This window comes from Nothobranchius furzeri, chromosome 12, assembly GCF_043380555.1.
Source record: "Nothobranchius furzeri strain GRZ-AD chromosome 12, NfurGRZ-RIMD1, whole genome shotgun sequence".
NCBI classification, from domain to species: domain Eukaryota; kingdom Metazoa; phylum Chordata; class Actinopteri; order Cyprinodontiformes; family Nothobranchiidae; genus Nothobranchius; species Nothobranchius furzeri.
The window spans coordinates 18,669,696-18,694,951 of record NC_091752.1 but is presented as its reverse complement, the minus strand read 5'-3'; the positions used below and the strand labels follow the sequence as shown (position 1 = coordinate 18,694,951).

Below are 25,256 nucleotides of genomic sequence, written 5' to 3'. Positions count from 1 at the left end.
TACTACTACTACTACGACTAATAATAATAATAATAATAATAATAAAAACAATATTTCTATTACTACAATTACAATTAATATTTTATTTTATTATTACTATTAGATCCTTCCTGCCCAGGGCTATCAGCATATGAAGCTACAACTCTTGAACTAAAAATATGAATTATTGATGTTAGTTTCTATTATTTTGTTGGTGTTGTTGCTCACTCCGCAATTTATTTATTTATTTATTTTGTTTAATTTATTTTCCTGATGCGAAAATTGATTAAACATTCTTTCCGTTCTCAGTTTCAGGTGTTTTACTGGAACCAAAATGACATTTTAATTGTAAAATTGAAGATAAATGAATTCAGTCTGATGGGCAAACATGTATTTAGGTCTGAGTCCCTGGAAGCATGTTTCCAATGCCGGTGAAGGTTCTCATTCATCCAGGTCACGGTAATCCAAAAAGGTTCTTTTGTTTCTTGAAGAAGTTTCGCTTCTCATCTGATGTTTTCAGTGGTGCAGCATTATTAAAATAAAATTATCAGTTGACTACAAGATTCATGGGAAAAAATTGACTGTTATTTCCTGGTTAAAGGCTATAACAATGGATACAACATGAGCTAAGGTCATATTATTATTATTTTTATTTATTTATTTATTTATTTATTTTAGCAACAACTAGCTTTTTCTGCTACTTTGAGTTTTGTCCGAATTGCAGATATTTTTCTTTTGGGTGTCCTTACTCTAACTCTGAAGTTAAGGCAACATTTATCTCCCTTTGAGTTTCTTTTAGCTATTTGAGTGTTTCCCACATGACTTCTTAGATGATCTAGGTCTCGGTGGCATTTCATTTCTGCCTTTTTCCTCAAAAAAATGGTGTCCCACTAGCAAGGCCGAATTAACCATATGGGAAACTGGGCAACTGCCCAGGGCCCACGCACTCTAAAGGGCCCAGGGCAGCAAGGGCACGAGCAAAATACTGTATCTGTAATTTCCCGCTTTATGAGGACTATGGTGACCATGCATCCCGTTTTCCCCGGACACGTCCACTTTTCACTCTCTGTCTGGGGCGTCCGGACTGGGGGTTCTTGTATTGATGAAAATGTCCGGCTTTTCATCCAGGAGCAGGGATCGAATTATGGGGGAGCTGGATATCCTACACATCCAGGGGAGGCGGAAAAAAGTTTTCTACCTATATTACATCATTTATGGACTCGTTTGAGCAGAGCACAGAGAGCGGCACAGCACGTTGTTGCGCAGCGCTCCAGGCTGCTGCTTCCAGCGCACGGTCCATTCTCAAAGTGGCGCAACCAAAAAACTATAATGAGCACACGATCAATCATGTCCGCACATGTTCTCTATTTTCTGTCTTATTTGTGCCTGAAGCGCTCTGCTACTGCGGAGATCATCACCTGTGTTGCGGTGATTTCACCTCACTGACGCATCGAAATGCGCACTCTGCTTTGTGGTCAGGGTTGCAACACATTCCCTTTGATCGGCTCAAAAGTAACTGATGAGGTGAAAAAGTAAGAATCCAGGCAGCAGCTTTTCTGGAGAATTTAGAGGAGATGCAGGAAGATGAGAGACAGACAGGACAGGAAATAGTTAAATAAAAACAAGAAAACAAAACAAAAAGTAAAATGTAGGTAGATTTATCTCCACTACACATTTTTACCTGTATAAAACAATAAGTTACACACATGTAATAATTATACATCTGATACAATTCAGATCACCTTCAACACTCGGTCACACACCTAGGGCTGTTTCAAGACATTTTGGGGGCCAAGGCAAAATGCCCCCCCCCCCCCCCCCCCCCTCCCCTCTCCCCATAACTGGGCTCCCCAGAAGCCTCTGTGTAATCCATACCCTCTCCAGTAGTGTTAGTTATACAGTGTTTATACAGTGTTTATAAAAGCTCCTCAGACATTACTGACATGTTTTAATATTATCAGATGAAAAACTAAATTATCAGACATGTTGTCTCATCTGCTGCTTTTCTAAACTTGCAAAAAGTAACAAAACCATTTGAAAGCCACTAGTTGTGGATTCTCTGAAAGTTTTCATGGAGTGTGTGACAACTTATTTTATCATTGATCCTATCGTCTAATCTCACAGCTGAAACAAGCATCCTTAATAATCCGTGCACAGGAAGCTTACCGATGCTGTAGTAAAACAAAAGGTATAATAATTTATTATTAATAAAACCCTGTTGCAGCACTAAAGCAGAAACATGAGATTTTGCAGTAAATATGCTAAATATTTACACATGAATTGTTTTAGAGCCCTTTTATTGGCAGAATCTGATATTAATTTAGTTCTTACAAAAATTGGGTCCCAACATGGTTTGTGTGGCGTTGCCATAGTGTGACGTCATAGGCACAGATCCCCTGTCCTCTTGTTTGGAAATGGAAATATGATCACCCTATATTAAACAAACTGTCCACCCGAGCTTTTGCGCTGCACAGAGACGCTTCGCTGTCTATGACTTTGAATGTCAGTTGAGAGTCAGTCTCATGCAGACTGACCAATGAAGAGAGGGCCTCAAGTTAAGACCCTCTCCTCATTGGTAAGTCCACACAAGGTGGGTCAAAGGTTACCCTGAGCGGGTTACGTGATGCCAGGCATTCAATTATTGAGTATATTTACTGCATATTACAGTAATATATTCTGTATGTGACCATATTATAGTGATTCTTGGGTTGTGATGATGGAGCCCTTGAATATTGTTGCCCAGGGTACAACGTAGTGTCAGTCAGGCCCTGCCCACTAGAACGTAATAATTGAACTGTGCCTTGACTTATTCATGTAAATGAATGTGAGCATTTACTATATCGTTTTAAGCAAGCAGATTCTTCCTTGTGTTCTTTGTGATAAAGATTTGACCCACTTCCAGTAAGATGCTTACACTCACTGGTGTTTTATGGCATATGATTTCCATAATGATGAATAGGTGGCCCACAAGAATAGCATACCAAATGTGGTTCAATGAATTCAGCCATCAAAATGCCATTAGGACACAGCACGAGAGTCAAATTAACTAATAGATTTAGACTTGTGGGAAAAAAAGGCTTGAGTGCATTTCATTAGAGACAGACTTTTTGTTAAAGTGGTAAATGTACCATTAGAGTTTCTACATTTTTTATCTTTCTGAGATGTGAGAATGATTTTATGTTCTCTTATTTTATACTCCCCCACTTTAGCTCATGGAAGATGTCCAAATTAATTTGTTGGCACATTTTTGCCCCAAAACACGACCCACACCTTCAAAATAACTTAAAACCCAAAACTTTCCTCCTTTTTGTGCTGTCATGGGTCTCCACTGCCTCTATAAACACTCCAAATGTTAAAAAAAAAAAACTCCATTAGTTTTCTGTCTGTTTAGTTTTAAGATTTTTTTAATGCAAGCTGTTTTAAAAATTCGATGTTTGTGATGTCAAACAGGGAACTTAGCATTGAACCACGTCTCACCTCTCTAGAACCCTCTCAGTTATTCAAGCTTGTCAGCTCATATCACCCTGGCCTTCCTCAAGTTCTCTAGTATGTTCTTGTGTACTTGACAAGTACGTTCTTGGCTAGTACGGCAGAAAGTTTGTTCTATCAGAAATGGGAGGATGATAACAGCATTTGTAATAGAACAGTACTTTGTTGCATCATGGCAAACACAACGATTAAAAAGAACAACCATGACTTAAAAACAAAAGTCTTGTTTGGCCTTTAAATAACACAATAACAATTAATACATTCTAAATATATACTATTTGGTCCACTTTGATCAACATTAATAAAATACCAGCATTTTCTACTGTTAAATGAATAAAACAAGTTTATTTTTCTTCAAAACAGAGCTTTTTATGCCAACATCACTTTTATTTTGATAGTGGGTTAGCTAATTAGCATTTTCAGGCATCTTGAAGTCTGGAAAACTCAAATATAGAGCAAATGTTAGAGGTTACACACAATTGCAGGTCCCTCTAAAAAAATTAGCATTTTGTGATAAAGTTCATTATTGTCTGTAATGTACTGATCAACATTAGACGTTCATCTATATTAGATTCATTACACATAACTGAAGTAGTTCAAGCCTTTTATTGTTTCTAATTAGGGATGCACTGATCAGGTTTTTTTGCTGCCGATCACCGATACCGATATCAAAGAATGCTGATCACCGATACCGATCACCGATACCGATCACGTGGATTGGCCAGAAATTTTCTACAACATTATAATGAGTGCTACAAACTACATAATCTGGGAATAAAGGAAATATAACCTAATCTAAAATGGTCTGTATTAAGGATGTCACGGTGTGAAAATTTAACCTCACGGTTATTGTGACCAAAATTACCACGATTTTGGGTATCATCGCGGTATTTTTTTAAACGTGCTACATTTTCACACAACTAAATAAACCCTGTATGTCAGGAAATATTGTCCTCAGTTTGTGTCTAAAATTTGCCTAAAATGTGTTATTTTGTAATCATGCTGTTTATTTGTTTACATTTTTCCCCTTTAGTCTTTAAAATACCAATATTTGCCCATAACTTCTTATTGTATGTCTGTTTGATGTCATCATTTTAAAAATATTAGATCAGATGATACTCAGTACTCAAGTAGCCTTCTAATCAGATACTTTTTTACCCTTACTTGAGTAATAAACCCTATGTCAGGAAATATTGTCCTCGGTTTGTGTCCTTCCAGTGAGCTTTGCAGATGTGGGAAAATGTCATCAGGCAGTAATCATTGTTAAATTCATAATTATTCTCGGAGAGAGACCAACTCTTATCTGCCCCTGGGAGCCCCGTAATGCATAGCGTCATTTTAACATGGGGGTGTCCGCGACACGGTTTATATGCAGGTAGCGGCGCTGCAGCTGCTTTTTATAGCCACTCGTTGCATTCTCCCTCAACCCAAATCCTCGGATCACGCATTTTAGCTAAAACGCTAACGTTAGCTTGCCTTGCGTTGACTGTAGAGTTGTGGGTGATGGTCATGCAGATGTGTCATGAGATTTGAAGCATTGCTGCCTTTCACAGACACTTTTTCTGCTCGTGCTGCAAACAGGATAGCCGTCCGTCTTCTATCAACTCCCTCGGCATTCTTCAAATATCTAAAAGATGCCCGTACTTCCGACTTTGTCTTCTTTGAGGGATGAAAAATGTCCTGAACGCTGCCTTCTCCTCCTTTGGCCATTATTTCAGCTTTAGCTTCAAGAAAGTTTTGGCTGTAAACAACAAAGCGCGCATGTGCCGCCGGCAACTTCAGCAGATGATACGGTGGCTGGTAATGGTCACCGCGCCTACACCACAGCCACGGTAAACCCACCAAGATAATATAGTTTTTTAAAAAACAAGACGGTTATTATTATTGTCAACTTTTTTTTTTTTTACCGGGGTTTACCGCTACACTGGTTACCGTGACAACCCTACCTGATCGGTCTGCTCTATTTTGAAAACTCCGATCAAAACCGATAGGGGCGCTATCGGCCGATTACGATCAAATGCCGATCCATCGGTGCATCTCTATTTCTAATATTGATGATTTTGGCATACAGCTCATGAAAACCCAAAATTCCTATCTCAAAAAATTAGCATATTTCATCCGACCAATAAAAGAAAAGTGTTTTTGATACAGAAAAAGTCAACCTTCAAATAATTATGCTCAGTTATGCACCCAATTCTTGGTCGGGAATCCTTTTGCAGAAATGACTGCTTCAATGCAGCGTGGCATGGAGGCAATCAGCCTGTGGCACTGCTGAGGTGTTATGGAGGCCCAGGATGCTTTGATAGCGGCCTTAAACTCATCCAGAGTGTTGGACCTTGCGTCTCTCAACTTTCTCTTCACAACATCCCACAGATTCTTTATGGGGTTCAGGTCAGGAGAGTTGGGAGGCCGATTGAGCACAGTAATAGCATGGTCTGTAAACCATTTACCAGTGGTTTTGGCACTGTGAGCAGGTGCCAGGTCGTGCTTAAAAATGAAATCTTCATCTCCATAAAGCTTTTCAGCAGATGGAAGCATGAAGTGCTCCAAAATCTCCTGATAGCTAGCTGCATTGACCCTGCCCTTGATAAAACACAGTGGACCAACACCAGCAGCTGACATGGCACCCCAGACCATCACTGACTGTGGGTACTTGACACTGGACTTCAGGCATTTTGGCATTTCCCTCTGCCCAGTCTTCCTCCAGACTCTGGCACCTTGATTTCCGAATGACAAGCAAAATTTGCTTTCATCCAAAAAAAGTACTTTGGACCACTGAGCAACAGTCCAGTGCTGCTTCTCTGTAGCCCAGGTCAGGCGCTTCTGCCGCTGTTTTTGGTTCAAAAGTGGCTTGACCTGGGGAATGCGGCACCTGTAGCCCATTTCCTGCACACGCCTGTACACGGTGGCTCTGGATGTTTCCACTCCAGACTCAGTCCACTGCTTCCGCAGGTCCCCCAAGGTCTGGAATCGGTCCTTCTCCACAATCTTCCTCAGGGCCCGGTCACCTCTTCTCGTTGTGCAGCGTTTTCTGCCACACTTTTTCCTTCCCACTGAGGTGCCTTGATACAGCACTCCAGGAACAGCCTGTTCGTTCAGAAATTTCTTTCTGTGTCTTACCCTCTTGCCTGAGGGTGTCAATGATGGCCTTCTGGACAGCAGTCAGGTCGGCAGTCTTATGCATGATTGTGGTTTTGAGTAACAAACCGGGCTGGGAGTTTTTAAAAGCCTCAGAAATCTTTTGCAGGTGTTTAGAGTTATTAGTTGATTCAGATGATTAGGTTGATAGCTCGTTTAGAGAACCTTTTCATGATATGCTAATGTTTTTAGATAGGAATTTTGGGTTTTCATGAGCTGTATGCCAAAATCATCAATATTAGAAACAATAAAAGGCTTGAACTACTTCAGTTGTGTGTAACGAATCTAATATATATGAAAGTCTAATGTTTATCAGTACATTACAGAGAACAATGAACTTCATCACAATATGCTAATTTTTTAGAAGGACCTGTATTTTCAATAACAGGCGACTTTATATGTCTTTACTAGTACTTCTCATATGCAACACTACAGTTATGAATTATGCATTGATGTATCCTTGATACAATGGGCGGAGCAAGAATACACCAGAGAACTTTGAGCGAGCTTGCCATGCTATGTACTCAGGATTGGAACAGTACTCACGCCATCGTTGATGACATTTCACAAGGACGTGAGTACACAAGTTCAGACGAGAACGCATATTGAGAAACAGTCCCTGAGTGGGGGATTGGTGGGCGTGGCCAGCTTCAGCTTGTTTTCTTAACCCTGAAAAGGCTCATTCTGGAAGGTACCAAATGACACTTTTATTGGAAACACCTTTCACATCCCTGCAAATATGAAAAGATTATCTTTTGCTACATTTGAATACAATGATTTTTATGTCACCATCTTGGTTCTTTGCTTGTAGATGTAACATCTATACATCAGACACAAATGCAGAAAAACAATTCCCAAGTCTATTTCCAAATTTTAGTCCAAATAAATTAGTTTTGTCAGAGCTCACTCAAAGGAACAACTACTTTTATATCACACCACTGTATCCTGGAGCTCACACAACCTTTTTGATTAAAGGAATGGATCGTTTTGTGTATCTGTTGGTTAGAGCCAAGAAGAAAGCATCTGGCTGAGTAAGACATCGCTGCATCATTTCGTCACTAATTTATGGCAGCCTTTTGACACCTAGATAAATAATGGCCGTCACCGCCGTATCGTCCTCTGCTCTCCCACTTTTACTTAATTAACCTTGATTGCAAAAAATATAGATATATATAAAAAAAAGACATCCCAGTCCGGCAGCTTCTTTTTGCTCCCTACTAGCTAACACTTGGAGGACAAAGTGAAGTATGGAACATCTTAGAAGATTAAATGCTGCTCTGGTTCTGGCTGTTTCTTGTAAGCAACTGATTCAAATGGTCATTTTTTGCACAGTCCTGCTTAACCGTTTTTCTAAGTGGTAGAACTGAATTTATAAAACCGACCTCTACGGTATTATCTCACTAGTGTTCAAAAGCATCACCCTCTTAGATGACTGCTTTATTTTAGCTCCCAAGCTCTACTCGGCAGAGGCAAAGTGCCATTTATCTGCAGGATTATCCCGAGCTCCGAGACAGCTTTCCTTGCACCCTGTTGTTTCTCATGTTGTGCCCGGTGACTAAATCTGCAAACCCAAATAAACACACACCTACCACTGCCGCTCCCAACATCTGGTGTTGGGAGCAGGTTTCTGAACAAGGCAGGTCTCATGTTGCTCTGTGGTTTCATCGTCACTACAGGATCATCCCAGCACACACAGACACCTTCTCCGTCACAGATTTCACTCATCAAGCAGTCGTGCCAGGATTTAAATTGTACTACTAGAATGGCACAATGAACAATAGCAAGGTTTTTTTTTCTCTTTCATCAATGGAGGGATTAGTCTGAGATTACCCAGACTGAAGTGCCACCTGACTGGGGGTGGATGTGATACCAGATAGAGAACATTGGAGGTTTATCCCCTCCCTTGTAGTTTTAGGGCCATTTCCATTTGTCTTTTTTTTTTCCATGTTGATGCCTCAGTTCATGTACTGGCATTTTATATTTGGTACATTAGGATAACAAGTCATTTGAAACACTGCCTGTCTGGCAAATGTAATGAGTCAATAACAGCTTTGATTGTGAACTTTGAACACAAGCCTTTAATAATTTTCCTGCAGAAATGTTCAGATTATTGTGCAATTAAAAGCCTGGCATTCTGGGAGGAAATGCATTGCCCCACCATCTTTCATGTCTCCTAGGTGAAAAGTGAAGTTATAGTTGTTTTGGTCAAATCTTAAATCAAACTCCTGCATGATAAGAGTAAGGGTCTTACAGGGGTAGTTCCAGGGTGGGCCAGTGCCACCCTGACAGCCCACTTGGACCCCCGCTGCCCCCGCTGAGGGGGGAGCCTAAGCATTAAAGAGCAGGTTCAATGGGAAACCATTTTTTACTTTTTATTTTTAAAAATGATCATTCACTCTGAATGCAACATGCAGGCTGAACAGGAAAATATGCATTAGCTTCTGAAAGAAGATAGACAGAAAAATGCTCAGTTTAGAAAGTCTGTCAGATCGACGTGACACTGTCACTTGGGATTCATGGACTCACCCATCTTGACTCAAGACGGGGAAGGCTGTTGTTGGTTTTGCATCTGGGAAGAAAATCTTCGCTGGTAGAAGCCAACTATTAGCATTAGCTACTCCACAACATGGCAGAACTCCTCCAGGCTTGCGTTCTTTGTGGAGATAAAACATCAACATTGCAAAGCAAATGGAGTCAGTGGTAAAGTCACGTTGCTGTAAGCCAATTAGATGCGAGATAAAGTTAAAAGTCCGATTAGTCATCGTCACATGCTGGTGAAATACATCTCCACATTTGACCCATCCCTGTGGGGAGCGGTGAGCTGCAGCGGTGTGCGCTCGGGAACTATTTGGTGGTTTAACCCTCCAATCCAACCCCTTAAAGGTCAGGGTCAAGCAGGGGGGTATTGGGTCTCATTTTTAAAGTCTATGGTGTGACCCAACCTTGGATTTGAACCCACAATCTTCCGGTCCCAGGGCAGACACTCATACCACTAGGCCATTGACATATACCCAAATACCATGAAGACTAATATTGCTGTTGTCTGAAGCTATGTTCTCTCTCTGACTTCTACATCCTCAAACAGGCACATCTGAGCTTTTATGCCCCACAAAACAACTCAAAAGGCAATAATTCCTACTACAGACCACTGCACATGTACTAAAAATATGAGTAAAGTTGATCTTTGATAAGTACTGATGATTTGATAATTTGGGCTAATGCAAGAAAAAGAGATGCTGAGACAAATGTTTTCATGTTGTCACAGAGATAAATAACTCCGATATCTTTTTGTAAAAAAGGTTATATTTTGAAACTTAATGAAAAGCTATTGTATGTAAAGCAACTGTAGCTAAATTGTTGATAGAATTTGAAATACCAAAAGCCAATATTTGTAATGTTTTCCAACAATTATGCCTCTAACTGAGCATGCTAGTCTAAGACCTCCCCGGACCTCTAATCTACAAAAATATTCAGTTGTACTTCCACATATGTCAGACTAAGTGAGTTTTTACTATTTTTGCCTGTTGATTCCATCGACATATAAAAGTACGAACATGGCCCACCCATTGCTCCACCGGGGGGCAAGTTGACGCCAAAAATGGGAGGTTCCCACCAATGATTTTTTTGACCGGGTCACGAGTCACATCACACAGAGTCAGGTATATAGTTTATAAAATGAATTTAATTCTTCTTCCTAAACTAACAATTTATACATGACAAGATATGAATAAAGAGATGTGATGTGGTGGATGTGAGGTGTTGTGATGGAAGCTAGATGTCGTAGCAACCTTTATTTGTGTCTGAGAGAAAATGTGACATCTGGGTGTAAAAGAATTTGTTGTTTGGTTCTAAACTAGAATGTTGTTTATTAAAAACAGCATCAGATGCAATCTGTCGTGCCAAGTCTATGCATCCTTGGAGTGGAGGTTCTTGTTCGATCTGATGGGTCGATGGTCACTGCCGGTGGAGTGAACTCTGATATCAGGAACTCGTTGATAGTTCCGATAGGACCCGTCCAGTCTGAGATCCCTCGAGGTGAGGGCCGAAGGCTGGAATGCTTATTTGCATCTAAGGTTGATGTTTGCTTGGCTCTTAAAAGCCGTTTGTCTGGTGTCAGCTGCAGCGTTGCAGAGAGGCTTTGACAGGAGGTCAAAGGAGAAGATGGTTTCAAAAATGCTTCTTTCCCGAATTGGCCGGTTCGAGGGTCAGCAAGAAACTGAATTAATTGGGAAGTAATTCTTGTTTTATTAAACTACTTTGTTATGATTTCTGGCCAAGTTGGCCAATCAGAATTTGACACGTTGGAGTATTTACCAACATCCCTCAGAAAGCCACGCCTTCCTTCAGATACAAATATGTTTTTAACGCTGAATGATCAAAACCTTATGCAAGGTGCACTTTAACCTTAATGAGTATCCTATTGTAATGTGTATGCGTGTAAACAATGGTCAACTTGTTAAATCAAACACATGCTGATTTGTGATATAAATAGATCATTTGAAGAACATTATTCATTTCAAATTGATTGATTTAAGCACAGGTTTTTCAAACATTTGATTTAAACATCTTGATCATCCATCATATATGATTAATTTAACTTAAAACAATAAAATTGTGGAGTCTTCACTTATTCAGAGTGAAGAATGTTGACGTCTGGCATTCACAGAGAGTGCAGGAACCTTGGGAGAGAATGTTTGTCTGGATATTTTGTCTTCATGGAATGTCAACACGAGCTGAGCAGAACCTTCTGGATTTAGAAGGCCAAATAGAAAGTGGATTTATGCTGCAGATGAAAGGTTATTATGTTGATCAATATATAGGTGAAAATTGACCCTTTTGGACGTTTCAAGGTTAATCCGTTGTAGATGCACATTAAATTATTACGTACCAAAATGGCCAGTAACATCCATTTAGCTGAAAGATAAACAACCAAACACACATTAACAGACACCAACAAGAAGATTATCGCCTGCTCTTTGCCTTTTGGTGCTGGCCAATAAAAACCCAGTATGTGTTCTTTTAGTTACTTCAGATATAAAGTGTTTTTGTATTTGTACTTTCTAAAACATTAGCATTCCATCAGACATGTTGCGTGATGTGCGTGAGTGTGATGCATCAAAGCTGATTTACCCATGAGCCTCACAGTCAAAGTCCAGGGCACATCTCTCCACAGGGTTTACCTTTTTCCAAGTTTGGTCTGATTTTTGTACAGATGAAACACACAAACCACTTGCAAGTTATCAAAGCTCACAGCTTCTCCATTTCCCCCATCCTACTAAGAAAAAGGTGCAAAAACACAAAACACATAACACGTTTTATGTCACTTTTGTTGCCAAAAAAAGAAAATACCCACATTAGTGTCATTTAGAACTTGAATTCAAACCTAAACCTGGGATTATTGTTCATGAGATGGACTTGAAAAAAGTACATTTTTTGTTTCCTATTGGTGTTTGTTCCTGCAGTGGCCAGCATCCAGAGAATTCCAGCTGTGTCAGTGACGACTGACATCAACTTCCCCATGAAAGGTCGTAAAGGCATGGTTGACTGGGCCAGGAACTCGGAAGATAAAGTGGTCATCCCAAAGGGCCTCTTTGTTTCCCAGTCAGCAGGTATATCACTGAACATGTCTAATATATCACAGAGCCACATCACTTCCTTAACAATGCATTTTTTTCCCAGGAGGATCCAGAGCTGCACAACCAGCCCTTGTGTTTAAATGTAACACTTCTCTACTAAAGTTACAATGACAAATTTGGAAAACAAATAGCTTAAAAAATGTTGTTTCATGCCTCTCAACAACGTCCTAACATAGTATACTTATAACTATATTGTGGAGATAAAAAATAAAAAAAAATAAGCAGTTCTCTTCCATTTGTCTAAAAACCTCCACCAATAACACGTTTTGGACCAAAAGCAACTTTTGGACCATCGAGTTGTCTACCTCACCGAACCGTCGCCTTCTACACCCATTTCCTGCATTTTCCGCCGGTAGAAAATAGACGGTGAAACGCTCGGATAAGAGAAGCCAGTCAGTTCTATGTGACGTCACACTGCAAATTAGCATTCATGGATCCCTCCCCCATCTTGACTCACACCGGAGAAGGCTGTCATTGATTTAGCCTCCAGGAGAGAGCAGAGCACGTCTTGGCTAGTAGAAGCTAACCATTTGCATTAGTAACTAAAACATAGCAGAACTCCTTCAGGCTTGTTTATTTGTGGAGATGAAACATCAATGTTGCAAAGCAAATCAAATCTGTCAGAGTGGCGTAGCTGTTAGCGAATCAGAGGCGAGATATTCGAATATCAGGAGATAAGATTCCAGATCCTGCTGTGTTCTGCTCCCCTCTCCTCTGGCACACTTTTAGTTCCTGAAACAGGAGCGTCAGAGCTTTGTCCACAGAGATCGTCTCACAAGGCATTCATTTATACTGGAGACCACTACAAATGTATCCCAAAAATGAGTGAACTTGATCTTTAAAAGACTATTTGAGATACAAAACTCTAATAAAAGGGTTTTACAGTGTTCTTGAGAAAGAGAAAGAAAAAGCTTATTTCTGCTTGTTCAGCCATCACCTCAGCATTTATGTCGCCCTTTCAAAAGCTGCAGCTGCCAATCCATATCTCAAGCCTTCACCAGATCATCTTTATAATTGGTCCAATCAGTTTAATCTGGAATACATCAAATACATCAATGCAAAGTATTGACTGGGATTCTGCGTGATGTGCTTAAAATTCCAGCTGCTACAAATTGAAAGATGAGAAAACATAACTGTTAAAGTGAAATTGGCATTAAACTTGCTTAATGCTTGTTTGCTTTACATTTAGATTTTCATGTGTATGATATACAGTGTGACTACTTAAAAAATCTTTATTATTTTAGCTGATCTCTTCTTTTTCTCAGATATGGAAGGGTCGCCAGTCTTTATTTTGGGGACTGTTCTCTACAAGACTCTCGGACTCATGCTACCTTCACCAAAGTAAGGGCAACTTTCTCATCTCCTGGATTTTCTGGTCTACTAGCAAAGAGGAAACTTGAGACTGATTTCATTCTTTTGAAGCAGCAGAGGAGTCATGTTTTCACTCATGGTTAAAGACCCTCGTTGCACGCATTTCCTTATCAGTAACGGAGATGACGTTATGATTAAAGAGGACAGTAATTAATTAGATTACTCGTTACTGAAAAAAAATTTTTTAATAACACCGTTATTTTAAACTGCGTTATTCCCATCACTGATGGAGACAAACTCATAATGGCACACTTTAGCTTCTCCCTCTCAGATGGACATGGCCATAATCAAGCAGCCTCTGTCAGACATTAATATTTTCCATTTGCAGCATTTTCACCCTCTCAAGCGTTGGTAATTACTTTATATAGAAGACGTACAGGCTCATCAGATTATGACTTTTTAGGCAATTCTGTGAAATTATGTATTGGAATATTTTAACTACACGCCAGCAAAAATGTCATCTATAAAAATTCAACTGTAGACTTTTATCTCTAAAAATTTAATCAGCAAAGTTTTGGCGCAGCAGCAGGCCTCCACCTGGTGCATTTATTTCTATTGAGGAAAGTGTTTACCCAACAAAAAACACATGCTTAAACAAAATTAGACATATGGTATGACATAAGAATTAATAAATAAATAAACAAAATTAATTCCCAACAGGAAGAATAGAGAAGGCAATAGTAATCCCACGTGACCCGCTTTCAAAAGTGCGCCACTTGCTGCAACTGTGCAAAAAAATTGGCTCACTCTGCGTCGACTCCAGTTGGGTTTGGAGAGTGAGGGACCTACCCAATATGTTGGTGACAAGTTATGCTCTCCAGTGCCCAATGGTGCACCTACGTATTCATGTGGGTGCTCGCTGGTATCAAGTGACTGGCTAAAAGCTACTCGACACAATCGAGTGACGATTACTTTGGTCTGGGGTCACCAGGAGGCCACGTTTATTGTTGTTGGATGTTTGCTGATGAAATATTTACATAGAAATTCTGTAGATTAATTTTTAGAGATTAAAAATGTTCAAATACATAATTTCACAGAAAGTCATTTTGTGGTGACACTAAATTTCTTCGACAACTTTACTGCCAGCAAATGTGGCAGGCCTACAAATGTTAGGCTGAGGAAGTTTAGTTGACCAATTTTCATTTTTGAACAAGTGCAGAAATCTGATTTTTACTGGAAACGTTTGGTGCAAACATATTGTCAGCTCATGCTGTGTAAAGTGCTGCAAACTCAGATGTTAGTGGAACTTTTCATTTTGTGCCGCATTCTTTAAAAAAAGTATTTAGTGAATAAGAAAAAAAACAAGCCAGCTGTTACTTTCATTATAGAAAAAAGGAAATTTTCTCTGTTAAAACGAATAAAAATAAAGTTAAAAATTGTGGTCACAAGTTTTCATAAACAACAAACTAGGATTGAAAACAAATGAAAGATGGGTCCTGACGTTATAATTCTTATTCAAATTAATGAAATGAACACTTTAAGACATTCTACGTAAAATATCTTTATGGTAATGTAAAGGTTTTAAAAGTATTTGCTGAAGGGAACATTTTTGCAACTGCAATTTGTTGTTTTCAAGACACTAGAAAACGTTTTTGTCTGGTCCGAACTATTCTCTGTTTATCCAAAGAGAGGCTGTTTAAAGAGCCAGCCCCACCAGATCACTCACAGACAGAACCTTGTTTTAAGGGATCACTTTAAAGTTTGATGTTCTTGATCAGGTTTGATTTTGATTTCCTGGTCGACAAGCTACTAAATTGAGATCATTCAACCCGGTTAGGCTGTTGGACATCTGATCACTTTTGGTCATTTGTGTTTGCTGCAGGAACCACACAGCTGTGAACTCCAAGGTCATCGCTGTGACTGTGAGACCTGAACCCAAGTCGACCGAGTCCCAGCTCGAGATCGAACTGGCTCACCTTGAAAACGTAAGCATCAGTTATTTTAAACCTCAAATGAGAGATGAAGAAACCACCCTTCGTCACAAATTTTGACAGGTCTGTTGTTCTTTGACCTTCATGACCTTTCCCCCAAACCACCTTACGTCAAACTTGACAGGTGTATTGTTTTATGACCTTTTGTGATATGACCTTTAATGACCCCATATGTCAAGAAATGAATTGATGACTGTTGTGTAATGATGCATGAAGTTATTGATTGTAGTCTCCTTCTGTCAAGATGTATATTGATGATCTGCTTTTATGTATTCAGTCAGTATCACTTTATGTCAAGTTAGGATTGATAACTCTTTTGTGTTAGGATACCTCACTCCACAGTTCCCACAGCCCCTCCCTTTCATCCGTGAGACCCTCCAACCCTGCACACACACACACACACACACACACACACACGCACACGCACACGCACGCACGCACGCACGCACGCACGCACACACACACACACACACACACACACACACACACACACTTGGCTCCCAATCATTTCACTTACCTTTGTTCTGTAAATGCATCCAATACATGGGAATCAGTGGTGGGGGTTGTTGCCAAGCAACTAACAGCTCATTCTCTTTCTAAGCAGTGTCAGGAAGTATTTGGGTGTACAGGCTCAGTTCACCAGATTCAAGACATCAACCAACCACGTTCCATTTAGGTTGGCTTCGCATGTAAATGAAGGCATCAGTAGACAAAGCTCAGCCATCCCCCATCAACCAATGATGGCTTCCACTTGTAAATGAAGGCAGCAAACAGTCAGTGCATTTACATGCAGCCAGTAACCCTTTTAAAACCCAAATATTCACTATAACCTGGTTCCGCACGGCCATGTAAACACCGCCAAAAACCCCGATATGCTCATAACCGGGTTTTTAAAAACCCGGTTACTACACCTGGGGTAACCCTTTTCTAACCCGAATGTTTGGTCGTGTAAACACATATCGGGATATCCCCATCAAAGCGTGTGTTCTGCACACGCTCTGTTCACAAGGAATCTTGGTCTTTTGAGTAGTGAGACGTCTTGTATGTGCCAGAACACCGGAAGTAAACAACAAGTTGGGAGCAACATGGCGAGTCGCGGCACAGCACCACACTTTTGGAGTGACGAGGAAACTAAAGCACAAACAAGCGCGGTCGCTATCTCTTCCGAACTGGGAAACATGTTGTTGTTTTCACGGATACTGGAACAAGAAGAACCGGAAATGACGCATATTGCGTCTGGACGTAGTCCACACGTCCTGACGCTACCCCAACGTCCGCATTTAAATCGGGTTATGCAAGTTAGGGGTAACTCTTTCTATTTATGCTTGTAAACGGGTTATTCTGATCAACTCAGAAACCCGAATACCGACCTTAACCCGATCATAACCCAGATATGCTGCATGTAAACGTAGTGAGTCATCTGACAAAGCTCTGCCAGTAAATGCTGGGGGTATCAGTTTACAATGAAAGAAAGAAGTTCCACTTTTAAGGCTGGTTGATCATTTATATCCATTCAGCAAACAGATTTTACAGTGCCTCCCCTCATCACCCACTCCTTTCTGTCTCTTCATTCTTATTTTCTCTTCCTGCTGACCATCTTTGCTTTCATAAACAAGTGAGCCACCCTGAAAGACTGACTCATACCCCACCCCATTCTTTCTGTCTCTTCCTGGCTGGCGGGCGGGCTGGCTTTTCATCTCCCACTTATCAAACTGCATCTAGCCCATATCAAGGAAAGAAGAGAAATTAGTTTTAATCTGAAAAAACCACAAGCTAGTCTGCTGAGAACTACATTTGAATTATGTTATGATGAGAAAACACATTAAGGAGCAAGTTACAGGGACACAGCCAATAATCCGTTATATGCTTGGCGATCAAGGCACATTTAGGGCCGTGGTAAAGTCACTTATGGGCTTTGAAGAAGAGCCAATGGAAAATAGACTAATTGACACACACACACACACACACACACACACACACACACACACACACACACACACACACACACACACACATCAAATGACTTAGCAGAAACCTGTAATGCTAACATCACGGACACACTGACAGACACAGATAATAGTATTAGATTCCATAGTGATGTTTTATAAAGTGTTTTAAACTTCACCCTCGACCAATCGCACCATTTCCATTCAAGATTTTGTTTTAAAAAGACTGTATAACTGTAATGGGAAAAACCGTCTCGGATCTCATTCTCAGAAACACACCGTGATGTCAGGTAAGTGGAAGAATTTACTCAAACTCTACTTTCCAATGTTTTATCAATCTACTGACTTCACGTCTATTTTTAGCCGCAATTGTTTTATCGTCCGAGGGTGAATGGGATGGCGAGTTACCTCTTTCTCAATTAGAACGCAAGACACCACCACTACCGCCACCAACCCCACAAGATGCATTTAGTCAACTCGACAGAGCTTTGAACGAACTCAGTAAGTGATTTTTATACGGAATTTAATAATGTGATAAATCCCTTTCAGCTGAGAAATATCTTATTTCTCCAGAAGGACAGGGAGGGAACACAGACGATCAGGAACGTCCCTTGCAGCAATACGCCGCAAGTCAGGACTTTATCCCACCCACATCTCAACACGGCTGTGACGAGGGGGCGGCGTCACAGCCAGAACAGCCACCGGTGAGCAGCAATGAAGACTCTGTTCTGTGCCCTACTGCCGCTGATACACAGAGACCTAGTAAGTAATCAGAATAAAGTGTTTAATAAAGTTTTTATTAAAAGATGATGATTCCTTTATACTCTCTCTCTGTTTCTCCATACAGAAATACGTCGGAGGAAGCAACGGCTGACTCGGCTGCAAAGGACTAACAGAATGAAAATGGCCTCCACAACGCTGGCCTTTACACTGCTGGCTGTGGCAAAGTGCACAAGGCCATGTTTCTTCATGAAGGCATCACATTTCTTATTAAAAAATTCTTTACCAGCATCCGTCTGCAGTTTTTTAGGGGTACTACTGTCTTTCAAAACTGAAGCAAAACCTTCTGTAACATCGTTCCCCGATTTGTTTTTCAAGACTCGTACATAGGCTTTCTTTGAAAATACATCTATGACGGTTAATAGGTAATTGAAACCGTCGTTTTATTTTGACAAGGCCTGCATGTCACATAAGTCAGCTTGAAACTGCTTTAGTGGCCCTGAGACAAAAACCTTATTTCTCGGAAAACAAACTCTTTCTGGTTTGTGGAGTGTGTAAGCATCCTGTTCTGAGAGAAAATCGCGAGCCTTATCCGATGAAACCTTCTTCCCAATCTCTCATTGTAAACCGGTTCTAAACCTTTCTACACCTCCATAACTACCCTGATGTTCTGGTGAAAAATAAACCTTTTTCATTACCTCCTCCATCTCTGACGGATGCTTGAAAAAATGATGCATATTCATTCTCATTATTTCTTTTTATTTCATAAATTGTACACATGTGACAATAAAGCTAGTCAGATATAAGGAATAAAATCTATTCACACTGTAAAAACAGCCATACAATCTAGTCAGATATAAGGAATTAAATCTATTCACACTGTAAAAAACAACCGTGCGGTCTAATCAAATATAATGAATAAAATCTAATCGCACTGTAAAAAACAACCGTGCGGTCTAATCAAATATAATGAATAAAATCTAATCACACTGTAAAAAATAACTGTACGGTCTAGTCAAATATAAAATCTAATTGCACTGTAACAAACAGCCGTGATGCCTAGTCAGATATAATGAATAAAATCTAATGGTTAACTACTAGAAATGTTTTTAATAAAAAAAAACAAGTTGCCGAAGAGACAACATGCCCCTCACAGTTCACTCCACCACTGCAGCCAGTGCATCCAGGTCAGCTTTGGTCAGGCGATCGTACACCAGATAAACGTCTTTGTGAAAGGGCATCACAGCCCTGAATCCGTGCAGCTGCATCATAGCCATGGTGAACAGGATCTCAGCGCCCAGCTGGAAGCCATGCAGACTGAGAAAACTTTGAAGAGCCAGAATCAGCTTAGGTGTTAAAATTCTGCTGATAATGTCAGAAAAGTGAAAATCACAAAATAATTCATTTTCAGCTACGTAAAGACATTCATGTTGCCACTGACTGGGGTGATCGATCTTGTATCCGTGACAGATTGTAGGTAGGAGAGCTTTGATCGCCATGTTGACCAAGTGAAGAAGCGCCATCTTCACTCGGTCCACCATGTCTTCTGAAAACACCCAGTCAGGCAGACGTAGAGGCTCCTCACCGGTGCTCTGGATGTCGAGCATTTTTGTTGTCCTGAGGCGGGGCTTAGAATTCCAGCTTTTTTCGCACTCAGAATGTCTTTCCAACAGCGGCTGGTACGAAAAAGTGAAGTGATACGATCCCCCACTTCATCTATTTTCTCACACCAGGCCTCGAAAGGTACAACCTGTGAAAGGCGGTAAATACTGCATTCAGCATGCACATTTTCCAGCACAAAAAAGAGCTCAGATCCTCTCTCCCGGACCGAGGCCTTGAAAATCCACTGCCCATCCGCATCCTCCAGCCCCTCCCATGAAGCGCTGAAAGCTATCACGGCGTTCTGGATTTCATCCAACGCTGGAAGAGCTTGCGGCCTGTTGCGTTTTACAGCCGGACGAGGTCTCTCACGATCATCTTTGTACAACCTGCGTGGAACTGTGAGGTTGAGTACTGCCCAGTCGTTGTAGGAGAGAACCACTGAATGTGATAAATATTGCTTGAGAGGCTCATCCTCAGCCACATCATGGATTAGACACAGCTCCTTAGTGTCATAGCTGAACCGGTACACAAAACTACCGGTATAGCCATAAGGTTCCAGCGGCCATATTTGCTCCAAGGACTCTTTACCGCCTAAAGGAGGAAGCCGAACTTGAAACATGTAGAATGTAGATTTTCGGGGAGCACCTCCCCCTGCAGGCAGCTGATGGATCTCTATGGATTTTTCACAGAGCAAGGTATGTGATAGCGGTGACGGCGTGTCCACGCTCTACTCTTTCACCTCCTTCTCCTCTCGGGTAGAGGTTGAAGCATCGGTTGTAGACACTTTATCCATCTCCTCTTGCTTCACCATTTTCTTAAAGGTATTTCTTCAGCCTTTCACCATTCTGATACGTTCTCAGTCTGTCCGCTGAAATGGGTCCGAGCTTTTAAAGAGGCAAGCAGGGTTGGAGGGAGTGATGTGGGGTATTATACGTATGAAAGGGAGGGGCTGTGGGAACTGTGGGGTGAGGTATCCTATCACAAAAAAGTTATCAATCCTAACTTGACGTAAAGTGGTACTGACTGAAGCAGATCATCAATATACATCTTGACAAAAGGGGAGTACAATCAATAACTTCATGCATCATTATACAACAGTCATCAATTCATTTCTTGACATATGGGGTCATTAAAGGTCATATCACAAACGGTCATAAAACAATACACCTGTCAAGTTTGACGTAAGGTGGTTTGAGGGAAAGGTCATAAAGGTCAAAGAACAACAGACCTGTCAAAAATTGTGACGAAGGGTGGTTTCTTCATCTCGCTCTCAATTAATAACCTGTTTTCAGTCATAGGAGTCTGGCTATGTTCAAAACTGATGTCACTGATTTTCTCGTTGAATTTTTAAGTGTGTTTTCCTCCCATTAATAATTATAATTTCATTAATCAGAATTCTTTCCACATCAGAGATAAAAATGTATAAATCTGCTAGTTTCATCCATGCAACCCCATTTTGAAATAATCAAATGGTACAAAATCTAATTAACTGATAATAAAATGGATAAGTTGATCAAACTTTGCTTTTCTCGCATTTCAGGGAACAATGAACCCAAACTGTGCACTTTGGGACAGCAACATAATGTAAGTGGGCATGCTTTAAAATTATAACCCATTATACTCCATTAACAAGAGGGAATAAAACAATACATACATGTGGGTCACGTCCATCCTAAGGATCACTTTAAATTAAACCGATGTAGAATTTTGATTTTTAGAGTTTGTGGAAACATTTGTGAGTTCTCTGTGTAATCTGGTGAAGCTGCAGTTTCTGTGCAGCAAATGCTGCTCTGATTTCATCAAGACTCAAATATGAGTCACGGTTGAGTCATACCATCACCATTGAAAAATCAAAATCCCTTTTATTCATTTTCAAATAGAAAATAAATGTGTCTATGGCAATGTGAATTCCAGGGTTTCCCCAAGCGCTTTATAAGCCTGGCAGCCCACCAGGCTTTGCTTGCCCACCCGCCAGGCTAAGCGTCATTCCCCGCCCCCCTCCCCGACCCTACCGTGTCCGATGACACGAGCGGCGCAGCGAAACTAGAGCCCTCCATCAGCTGATACTGGTGAGAAACTATGGAAAGAAACAGCAGCGGAACGTGTGCAACCACCCCACCCCCACCCTCACAGAGTAACATATTCTTGCCTTTAAGTGGTTAATTTATACTAAACTACTAGTAAGTAGGTATGAGCAAAATCTGACTTTAGAATGGAGAATATATTCTTGCTTACAAGTGGTTAATTGATTATTGTTTAGGCTCTATTAACACGTGGAGTTTGGTGTTTATTTTCACAATACCAGAACATAATACTTTTGGTTATTAAATATTCCCCTTGAATTACTTCTTTAAAAACCACATATTGATTTGAGCTAATTAGTATTTGTGTTAATCAGCAACAAATCATTTATTTTCAGTTAACAAATCATTATGAATGGCTTATTTTGATAAAACTCTTAATTTATGGCCTGTTAATATTAGAATTACAGCATTTTTGGGCATCAAATATGTACCGACCAAATATGTAGCGATAAATATGAATTTACATCTATATTTATCAAATGTGGTGGGGACTTAGCTTGTCTTCATTGTTTATAATTTTATATTAAATAACTCGGGGCACCACCCAGTTTTGTCTGTGTGAACTGGGACACTGGATTTAATGTTTATCTTCAGTCTCAAAGTTAACAACACATTTTAATCCAAAGGATGAATTCTTGACAGAATGCGCCAATTATTCCCAAGAATTGCTAGACAATGATCGGGCGTTATTTACGTTTTGTGAATTTATTACAAAATCAGTTAATACATTGACAAAAGGACCAAACACAGCTTATAGTTTCATGCATGGAATTAAGAAAATTGTTAACCCAAAGCTTTATGGCAGTGATAGGAAATAACTGATCCGTAATGAAAGTGGAAATTTGGTGACACCAGGATTATAGAAAATACTAGGAATAACTTCACTAAGGAGAACAAGTGAGCGCGTGTGTGTGTGTGTGTGTTCCTATGGGTATAGGAATACAGGAGTGTGTGTGTGTGTGTGTGTGTGTGTGTGTGTGTGTGTGTGTGTGTGTGTGTGTGTGTGTGTGTGTGTGTGTGTGTGTGTGTGTGTGTGTGTGTGTGTGTGTGAATAAGGATTCGTGTGCAGCAGAGAAAGAAGATAAATCTTGAGAGATAAACGAGAATTTTGATCGAAAATAACAAGCCATAAAAGTTTAAGTCTGAATTCACTAATCGGGCTTAGCAGGAAAAGTCAGCCAGATGAAAATGATTCACAGACCTGCTTTCCGTCGCCGGGAGGGTGGCCACTGGCTCAAACCGGCTTAGGTTCCTGGCTCGTGGCCTGTTTGGATTAAATGTTACTGGCTCCCTGTTCGGTCAATGTTGGTCTTTAAAGGAGAGGATGTGGTAATCCTCGATAGTGGCTTGACTTTTTGGTTCCTTCACCTCTGCGGCCTCAAAACGTGGAATTCAGATCGCAGGCGCAAATTATTCCAAAACCAAGCAGAATCATCATACTGTGTTCCAAATTGCTTTTACTTTTAATATGAAAACTTGATGAAAACGAAAACTTCCAGTTTCACGTAGGAAGACAAAACAAAACAACGAAGTTGCTTCCAAGTTTTTACCGTAACTTTTGAGAGCTAATTACTTTAAAGCGCCGGGTTCTGCTGGGCTTGCTGGAAGACAGCCCGCAGGGAAATGAGCTTAAGGCGTCCTTTGTTCTTAAACTGCTGCCACGAGGCACGCCCACCTGTATCTTACTCAAAAACCACTGGAGGGCACTGTGGCTCTTCCAAATAAACTCTACCTTCTCCAAGATGGAAAATACATGATCACAATTCAACACAGTTATTCATATAAAGCCTCAAAAGTATTACTTTAGCATTAAAGTATTACTTTAAATGGAAAAGAATAAAATTCCTGTCTTAAAACTGAACAGTTTTACCATTAGCCTGAGTTTTAACTGGAGAAACACCAAATGACAGAGGTTTAACATAAAAGAAAGAAACAAAAAAAACAGTTTAGGTCTGTGGCTGATAAGATTTTGACTTAGAGCACCTTGATTTCTATTTTAAGGGTGAACAACCTAAACACCTTCTTTGATTATAGATAAACAGAAAAATACCAGGATTTTGATAAAAGCGAGATCCTGGAGTCTTCCAGAATGAGCCTTAAGAATTTTTACGAGCACCCGGCCTGGGGGGGAGAGTCAGTAATTGGCAGGTTGAGGTAAGACAGACCAAGCCCTGATAATGTCCGGCTTAACAAGTCACTTGGTAAAATTTACGTTCCTGGGAGAAAAGTGTAGGAGTTAACCAGAATGCTCAACTGCGGGCCAGTTTCAAATTCCCCTTTTTATTTCCTTCTGCTGAATGTGAAATAACCCTTTGTGTGACAATGTTATTGTTCTTTTCCGTGTAAATCCATACAAAGTTAACCTGAGGATATAAAATGTGGATTTCCGCAACATATTCCCCCCGTTGGAGATATTTCCAGATGAAAGATGGGGAATATTTCCAAAACGATGATAGTCCACATTTGTAGGAGATCAGGTTTCTACCGTTAGTAGGATATGGTAAGGTATAACACTCCTGCAACACCCTCGTCCATAGGCGTCATTTTAACTGGGGACGCCGGGGACATGTCCCCGGCAAAATTTGTGATTGGCAGCTGTGTCCCCCCCACTTTCAAAAAAGCCTGCTGATGAGGATTTTTGTTTTACCTGCTCAGATCTTATACCAGGGGTCGGCAACCTGTTCCCATCAAAGAGCCATTATTACCCGTTTCCCACAGTAAAGAAAACACCGCAGCAGCCGCGGCGCTGTGGGCGGGGCCTAGCCTCAGACAGCAGAGAGCTGCTCACAACAGGTGACAGCAGCCGGTACCGGTCGCTCGCATGGGCGTCGCACCCGTGGGGGATTCAACACCCACACTTTTCCAGCTGTTTTGCTCACCTCCACACCAGTCTGGTTTCTTTACGTCACACTCACTCTGTTTGCCTCATCTCCTTCTTCACCTCCCTCTTCTGACAGCTGATGTCGGGTTTCAAGGACAGCAGGAGAGGGACGGAAGAGCTCGACTGAATTCATAATTTTACATCTTGACATTAGCTGTACAAAGTCTGAGTTTGATAAAGTGAAGAACAACCATTTGCAGAGGTTTATAACAGGCGCGGCGCCAGGTTTACATTTTTGGGTGGGCCACGGTAATTTTGGACGGACCTTAATAAGCAGTGACTTAAGTGAAGCAGGCAGGTCGCGCTAGAAAATTTCATTTAAAAAGACGTCATAAATGTTATACCCCGTCATTTTTATTTCTAAAATATGAAGTAAAAACTCCCAATTTAATTTTCATTCATTTGTCATTAATATGTAGTCTACACCCGTGCATTAAGTGGACCATCTTCCAGTAAAAGCAAAGCATCCAGCCCACCTC

General features: G+C 40.6%; 1 protein-coding gene and 1 long non-coding RNA gene across 9 annotated transcripts in view; both read left to right on the top strand.

The window, feature by feature from the left end:
- The window catches only part of adgrb3 (adhesion G protein-coupled receptor B3), a 179,639-nt gene that overhangs the window by 96,622 nt on the left and 57,761 nt on the right, over window positions 1-25,256 (top strand). For all 8 annotated transcript variants that reach the window (XM_070542386.1, XM_070542385.1, XM_070542383.1 and 5 more), the window contains 4 exons: window positions 12,069-12,215; window positions 13,508-13,583; window positions 15,436-15,538; window positions 21,353-21,396. In XM_070542386.1, the coding sequence (XP_070398487.1) occupies window positions 12,069-12,215; window positions 13,508-13,583; window positions 15,436-15,538; window positions 21,353-21,396 (370 nt within the window). The remainder of the gene's footprint in view (window positions 1-12,068; window positions 12,216-13,507; window positions 13,584-15,435; window positions 15,539-21,352; window positions 21,397-25,256) is intronic.
- On the top strand, window positions 15,547-21,339 carry LOC139062084 (uncharacterized). Its single transcript, XR_011515673.1, has 3 exons — window positions 15,547-17,991; window positions 18,064-18,252; window positions 18,338-21,339. It is a non-coding gene; the product is annotated as an uncharacterized lncRNA (long non-coding RNA).